This window comes from Protopterus annectens, chromosome 9.part0, assembly GCF_019279795.1.
Source record: "Protopterus annectens isolate FY-2018-M chromosome 9.part0, PAN1.0, whole genome shotgun sequence".
NCBI lineage: Eukaryota > Metazoa > Chordata > Ceratodontiformes > Protopteridae > Protopterus > Protopterus annectens.
The window spans coordinates 1,307,170,371-1,307,179,117 of record NC_056743.1 but is presented as its reverse complement, the minus strand read 5'-3'; the positions used below and the strand labels follow the sequence as shown (position 1 = coordinate 1,307,179,117).

The following is an 8,747-nucleotide window of genomic DNA, read 5'->3' as shown; positions in this document are numbered from 1 at the left end:
TCCTTGTCGGCACTGGGCCTGGCCTGAGCTATGGAGGACTGCAAAGATCCATCAGTCAGGCCATGTCCTTGCCTTAACTCAGAGGCAATTCATCCTCTTGTGTCAAAATCAGATTCAAGTTGATGACCACTATTGTGTGCGCCATCATTCCTTAGCTGGGGTAGTGGCACGTCATCCTCATTGTCGTGGTCAGTTTCATCAGTAGTGGTGAGGTCAGGGGTGGCAGAGCATAGGGGTCTGTCAGGAATGGCTGGGACAGGAGCATCATCTTTATCAGCAGTAATGGCCTTCTCACACAGACATGCCAGTGGAATATGATCATCTGCGTCATAATCATCACGCTGGTTTGCTTTAAGTTGTGAATCAAGGTCCAGTTCCATTTCGGACTCACTGGTGTTACTGTCAGAATCAGTATCCTCGCCCAAGAAAATGTTGGTTGACTTCTTAGCAGATGGCATCTTCACTGAGGGGTGTGATGTCTTAAGGGTGAACGCAAAGCTGAAAAACACAATGGTATAGAACAATATAATGTTACTCAACTGCACAGGGGCATCTGCAAAGCAACACAACAGGCACTATGTAGTGATTGAGACATTAAATTGTTTCATCATATGCTGTTCAGTTGCATTAATTCACAAAGATATGAACCACATTACTAAAATAGATACTTGCATCTGTATGTTGCTTGTGAAAATACAGATAAACAGAAGGAAAGGAACTGTGCTTTCCTCAATGAGCTAATGTTTGTACATGCACCAAACAATAATATTTAAGAAATGTCCAATTAAATAAAACAATTAAAATAACAGAAATAGTTACACCATAGTGAATTATTAAATCAGTATATACACAAAGTGAGACCAGAATACAGCCACTGTTTTGAATAGCACAAAAGATGGCAAGTCAGAATGCCCCTCTAAATGAACTACAGACAAATTATGCAGATTCATCACCCTGGCTCCCAAGAGATACCACTGTCAAACTGATCATTAAGTGAAGTAGTCGGTCTGGCAAGATATATGCACATGCATATGTGTATCTATGTGTGTGTGTGAGTGTGTGTATATATATATATATATATATATATATATATATATAGATATATATATAGATATAGATATATATATATGCAAGTACATTATGTACATACGTAAATATCCATACACAGACACACACACACACACACACACACACACACATATATATATATATATATATATATATATATATATATATATATATATGTATGTATAAAAATCAGAAGTTTCAAAGGGTAGGTAGTTGAAGAATGGGGGGGGGGGTGGCTTGCAATGACTCAAAGCAGAAAAAAAAAACTCTGGCTTGTGCATTCGTCAGTGTGATAACTTCTACTTATGTGAATAACAGTGACAGCTGCTGAGAGTTTACCTGATAAGTTATGAGTCAGTGCTATATTGTAACTGACTTATTGCTAATGTGATAATGGACCTGCCTTTCATTCCTACAAAGTTATGCATGCTCAGACACAGGTGATAATTGCTGCACATAACCTGTTAAGTAGGCATTCATTATATTACCTTGTGCAGCTGTTATGTAACACAGACTCATTATCATCGGGATGGAGAAGACCGGAGTAATTTAGTAAAATAGTATAACACTGAGCCCTTCCTCCCACCTAAATTCCACACATTACTAACAAAGCCAAGAAAAGAATATATATAACGTAGCTCCATGCTGGTAGTAGTCAGCAAGTACTAACCTTTATCTCACTCAGACAACTACTGAGTATAATCAGAAATGCAATAAGTCTAGACAAAATCTCAGCCTTATGTGGCTGATCCGTCTACGAATTAATTAAAAAAATAGTAATTCATGTTCTCACCTAACTATCTCTCTGGTTATAATAACACAGGACTTCAAAAGGCAGAAATATTGTCCAAAATATCTGGTTGAGCAATGCCAGCATTCTGAAAACAAACAAGTCAGACCTAAATTTTGCATGAAAACCATGGAAGTTTGTTAGTGTTGTGTCACCAAGTCATGGATTGGGGTCTTTAATACATAATAGAGAACAAACACATAAACCAAATGCCAAAAGAAAATCTACACAAGGCAGTATCCAAGGAATGCAGATGGAACAATATGATTTTACACATCACAGGAAAAAATGTAGTCCCTTGTGATCTAAACTTATAGTATATATTATTTTGTAAGTAATAAATACAGCTAATAGACATTCATTAAAGACATGCAATATAACAGTTTGGTAAGATAGACGTATATATATCATATGCATATCCTGGTACAAGTTGTTTACAAAACTAAATTTTTATATTTAATTTATGATGGAGCCACCATGTGGACTAAGTTGTACTAAAAGGAACTAATGAATGAGTCTGTTTCCAAATGGATTTGTATGTAAAAGTCATTCTGCAGTGTAACAATCCCAGTACTTATTATTAATGCCCACCCTTCCAGGCATGTCTAAAGGTCAGTTCCCTGTGCTTTCTCCTATTAACCTGATGAATTTGGGCATCCTGAGGCAATGTAGCAACTGCCTCATGTACACTGATAACCCTCTCCTCTTACCTCCCAATACTCAGACTTGTGAGAGATGCACTTGTATATCAAAATTGGAAGCTACCCTCTCTCCAGCCAAGACGGGAATAGCTGGTCAAGAGGAGAAGGTCAACACTCTCACCACACCACTTGGAGCACACAGCCCTCCAGAACACACACCAGCACTGCTGTGTTAATTCCACCACAAGGATAGACAACGCATACAAAACACAGTATATTATAGAGTCTAGATGTCTTATACAGATAGAAAATTGCTGCCACTGTACTCGGTAGCATATAGACTACTGAGAGTCGACTTATGCATCTCTGACACTGACACTCTGTGGAATAGGCTTCCAATCCTTATCAAGCGGAGCACCCCTATGACCCTGTGCAACCTGGACTACTGGATAGGAAACCATAAATTTAAATTTCTGCCAGGATTGTCCCGTCTTCTCTCTTGGACATGGGAGGTCCTTGATAGGAAAACCTCTGGCATGGGTGATCTCTCATCTAGTATATTGGAATTTAATGGCTAGGCTTGTAATGACCCTAGGATCAACAGCCTAGCAACATACAATGAACCCATGTACACACTTAATAAAGCTTAAGACTCATCTCAGCATACAGCCCATAGTGAGAGAGAAATATGTAATTTGTTTTGTGCCATTCTGATTTTGCAAACAGTAAATTGAAAGATTTATACAGCACTGAAACTACCATTTCCTACCAACACTGCTTAGAGTTGCCCAGTTGGAAACATGTAGCTAAATACTGCACCAACTATTTACTACCTCTTTGGACATGGCTGGTATTCCCCTTGTACACAAGTGTGTACACCTTTGTGTATGACCTAAAGGCTCACACATCTGTCCTTGCTGGCTGGGGATACCCCCCCCCCAACCTGATGTATTATATACACATAAGCAAGACTTTACGTATGCTACATACACCCCCAAATAACTGCATGTATGCATCTTTATATCAGACATTTACATACAGTAACTGAAGCAAATATATCTTATTACTTGGACGTTACGATTTTAGCATCAAAAAGTTGACTTCCAAATAAGTGTGTGTGAGAGTGTGTGTGTGAAAATTAATCTCACGTCCAGCCGGTTCCAGGGATGCAACTGCACCCCCTTGCACCTGACTGCTGGAGCCCTTGCTTGACTCATAATGATTCTGTTACCTTGTATGTGATAATCAAAATACCATAGTGATAGTTATTACTTGCTGCCTGCTTTATATGAGTGCCGCAGTGGTACGGCGGTAGCGTTGTTACCTCACAGCAAGAGGTTCTCCCGTTCGATTCTCGGCTGGGCTTGGGAGTGCCTTCTGTGTGGAGTCTGCATGTCCTCCCCACCGTTGGGTAGCATTGAAAGACATGCTTGTGTAAATGGGCGTGCCTTCGTTGAAGGTTGGGTGTCGAGCTGGCACCTCGGCGTTTCGTAAAAATCTACTGCCAATCATTAACGGACCGGAGTTCCGCTGTGGTGACCCCTTACTGGGAAAAGCCAAAAGACAAACAACAAGAGTGAAACTAAGGAAGGAAAAGCCTATTACGATAGTAAATCCAGTCAACTTCTTGATCAATGTATAGTGGAATTCTTGTAAACCGAATCTTTTCCAAAAGATTCTATCTAAAAGAGAAAATATAAATGTGAGACAATCCAAATGCTCCTTAATGCTGTCTGGTTACAGAATTTCCTTCAGTTTCACTTGTTGGTCATTGGGGAGTAGGATATCCTCCACTGGGTTTGGAAACCCCACACATAGACACTAGGAGCTGTTTTGAATTATTATATTAAAGAATGTTACTTATGAATGCACACTTGCTAACAACCTGCAGTCACAAAATTCATGTTGATAAATTTCTTATAAACATTTTTATGTCAGAAGGGATCATTATACATTATATGTTCTTTAACAATTTGTGTTCCTTTTTTAAATGTGTCTCGTAGTACTATTGTCCCTTGGTGCTGTATTTGTTTACTTTGCAGACTTTTTTCTCAGACCTCTGCCAAAATATACCAACATCCAAGCTGGACAACTCAGTAAACGCAACTTAAACAAAATGCTTATATTCTTATTTAAGTTTTTTTTCAGTTTATTCATTTGTTAGTTGAGTAAATGAAATATTCACCATGGGCCAAGATGCAACCTGGGCCATGTGAGTAAGTGTAAATTTTATATATGGTCAGTTTTAGAGGAGGCAGTCAACCACAGTGTTTTTGATAGATAGAAGTGCCTCAAGTAAATCCACCAGACACAGGGAGAACATGCAGGCTCCACACAGTGACTGGCGGTTTGGAATGAACCCCAGACCCTGGAGCTTTGTGGCATGTATCTTAACTCTTGGGCCACCATGCTGTTCTTTGCAGTACATTATTCCTTCATCTCCATAAAAAAAAATCCATTACATTGCAAAAACAAGGTGCAGTATAATGATGGAATTTGCTGTCTCTGTGTTGTGGAATGAATGATAACACTGGGTACAAGCAAACATATGCAAGCATGATGTTTCACCAACTAGCTATTATAGTCATCAGCACAACAAAATAAATTATCAACACTTGCACATCGCTGTCTTATGCAAAGCTCTTTAAGGAGGCATTTAGAAACTACAATTCAGTACAGCATACCACTTTACTTTATTTGTTAACCAAAAAAATTAGCTGGTCCATGGACTCTCCAACATTCTAAGCAACAAAAGTGAAGGTAAATGTAATATATTGGACAACTACATGTAACCAATCAAGCAACATGTTTTTGGAAGGTGGGAGGAAACCAAACAACCTGGGAAAAAAAAATGAGTATATATGGAAAACATAAAAAGTTCATAAGGTTAGTGAGTGGACGTCAGCACAGACCCTGGAGCCGTAAAGCAAACATTTTACAACTGAGTCACCATATCCTGAAAGAGTTTTGGCATAAGGCAAGTTTTAGGGCTTGAAAAAAACTGGCATAAATAACAGCTTCAATGCCCTACACTTAGCAATATGCTTAGAGCTGCATGATTGAAGTAATAAAAAAATTAAGATATACTACAAGGTCAAGAAAAATAAAAAAAAATACAAAATAAATTCTCTTCCCTTGCTGTAAACAATTTCTACAGCTTTGTCATAGTCATACTCTGAAGTGGTTTAAACTCAGAGGGAAAGAAAACTGACAGCTTAGAATTACCCTTCAATTACAGTAATTTCAGAGTTTGTAGCAAGAAGAGGTAAAGGGGCTGCACTTTAAAACTGTCAGGGCGCCCTTAGAGTTCAAAAGTAGTGATTTATGTATAAAGGCCAAGCCTGGAATTATGGCAAGTAAAACTTAACGAAAGCCTGCAGACAAAATCTGACATTCAGTTGTATTAAGTGCATCTTAGGAATATAATTTAAATGGGCTCTTTGTCACTCAGTGTATAATATTTATGAAACAGTAAAGCGACCAGGCAGGCAGTCATTCAATCTGTGTATCAAGCTAGCAGTTGTAATAATTCTGCTATTAAAGTATTCCTTTCTGTGATACCCTGGTAGCTGGTCTATGCATGTTTTAGACCACCTCTGTCCCCATCTATCACACAGATCACTCTGTCTCATACATACAGATGGTCTCCTTTACCCATTCAGTCACACATGCAGACACAAGCATAAACACCCACACACTGCCTAGTTTCATGCATGCATTCACTTGCGCACGCAGAAACATACACACACACTTGGTTCGTTTGCCATGATTTTTATTTTACACTCGCTAAATAGCAACTTGGCGACTGTAAAATAACGGCTCCAGCTATCGCACTGATCACTTGATGCACACGAACGGTCTCATTTTTTTCACACACACATTCTACTTTCATGCATGCATTTACTCACACAAGCAGATAGACATGCAAACACACTCGCACACAGCAAGTCACTTCTACTAGCTACGGCTATAACTATGGAATATGCAGACTTCAATACAGTATAGGTGGATAAGGCTTTGGAATCTCCAGCATTTCAACCTGCAAACCCTAACAGGTGATACAATACATGACCTAGGGTTCCTGCAAAACTTGTACAGTACTATACCTTGGGATAAAAACTTTGTCTGATGCGATAACAGATATCCGTTCCAGCTGATTCAGTTTTGTAGAGTACTCTCCTCTACAGCGATCAGATCAGGACAGAACTAAAATCAAGGGATCCAGTAGCAAAGCAGGTAATTTCTGCAAATGTGTGGAAAAAAAGGGAATAGCTGCTGCAGGACCGTCTGTTTATTGGGGCAGGACAATAGACCGTTACAACTGGGGGTGGAGGTGTTGTGCAAAATCCGATTGGCTGCTACCGCTTGATGAGGAAACACAGCCGGAACTGGATTTGCATAATCAATGAGAAAAGAGAGGGAGCATTCAAAGCCAATTTTATCAAAAAAGTCCAATAGGACCATCAGGTAACTCCACTATAAAGCCTAAGTTGAGAAGGTAACTGACAATGTTCAGTTACTTTTTCAACTTATTTTTTCGCAATAGCTTGAAATTAAGGGCTGTAAACTTACTTGTACTGCAGGAAGGCACTCTGGGTTAACATTATGGAATTCCTATCGTCTCATAGCATGCTCGGATTTAAACAGAGGCGCTATGGGATGGTACTCTGGGTTAATGAGTTAAGATGCACAATAACAAAATCTTATGGTTCAGTGCTCATACAGTCTTTGTCATTGCTATAGTCAGAAAGTCTGAACTACCTTGCTTCATTCAGTAACACATTGATTCCTAGCTTTTGTTGGAAGCTTCTTTATTTCTGTTTTGTTTCTTAATCCCTGTGATAGGTCCTAATTATAATTAAAAGAAATACATATATGTTTCTTAAGTCTTTGCTGCCTGCCAAAGTTCAGAGGTTACATAGCAACTTGAGTAAACAATTTAAAACCTAGCCAGATAGCGAATTTGGAGGACTGACAGATATTACTATGAGCTTGCTCATTCCTAGGTTGTTATTGACTTAAGCCTCAGTATTGTAATGTCAGTCTTAATCAAATACATGCTTCTTACTTGCATCCTTTATCACCAAGTGTGACAATAAACTAACTGGAATTCTCATTATCATTTACTTTTGGGTTGCACTGTAATGTCTGGCTTCCATTCCTTTCTCTGCACTGTTGGTACATTTAGAGTTGCTTGTCAATTTTTGCATACTTTTGCATGAGTGGTATCATGAATATGTAGAACTTGTCAGAGTTCCTATTTAGTGTGTGTGCGTGCACGTGTCTTTCTGTGTAACTTGCATTTTAAGTTTCTTTATCTAATAATTTTTCATGCCTACATGTGCTGGTGAGGGTCACAGTATTATAAAGCTGAGCAAAGTTCCCTTCTCCAAGCAACAGTCTCCGGGTTAATCATGTAGGATGCCCAGGCAAGATGAGAGATGCAAGCCCTCCAGTGTGCCTTGCTTCTGCCTCGAGGCTTCCTTCCAAGAGGGAAACTTTGGAAGGGACAGCCTCACACTGCTTGCCCATTTAATCTGTCAGTATAGGCTAATAAATTCACTCGCTTTTTCCTGGACCTCTGCAATTTAGGAATGCTGTTTGTTGACACTTGATTTGTGGAACAGGTGCTACAAAATCCAAGAAGGTCAATCTCACTTTGTCAAACGTTTCTTCCTCATGAAAAGATGGGAAGGGTTTGCCCTTTTTTGGCTTCTGACAAAGAAAATGCACTGTGGCTGTTTTTATTGGGAGTGACTGCCCTTTCTGTTTAGGGAGACGTCCCCAGTACAAATCATTTTGCAAAGTGGAATCAGGGCCATGATGTTCATCGTGTTACACTGCTGCAGTCATTACACTTGGGTTATCCTGCCGTCAGGCGGTTCCCCAGTCGGCCTGAGTTCCAAAGTCTTGGTCCGGCGTCGGTTGCTGTCGCCTCCTCCCTGATGTCAGTGCAACAGGGTATATAAGATGCAGCTGACTCCATTTTCTTCAGTCTGTCTTGCCACATGGTGCCCGAAGCAAAAGCAGTTCGCAAGTGCCGGTCGGCCGTCTCCTGAGATTTTCATTCTGAATCCAGAGCCGAAGTCTTCTACAAAGCTAAGTACACCGTTGGGGAAACTTTTTTTTGCCTCAGACCGATGTCAGTAAAAGTTAATAACTGTATTTCTTGTAGGAAGCAAATATCTCATAAGGATTTCCATTCCTATTGTATCCCATGCCTAGCAAGTCTTCACAAAGCTTTAACT

At 39.6% G+C, this 8,747-nt stretch overlaps 1 protein-coding gene across 1 annotated transcript in view; it reads left to right on the top strand.

Annotated features, from left to right (window-relative positions):
- The first annotated feature begins 895 nt into the window (after positions 1–895).
- LOC122810665 (interleukin-1 beta-like) overlaps positions 896–8,747 on the top strand; it is a 53,855-nt gene continuing 46,003 nt past the window's right edge. Inside the window, exon 1 of the mRNA XM_044082235.1 lies at positions 896–993. Coding sequence (XP_043938170.1) covers positions 896–993 — 98 coding nt within the window. The remainder of the gene's footprint in view (positions 994–8,747) is intronic.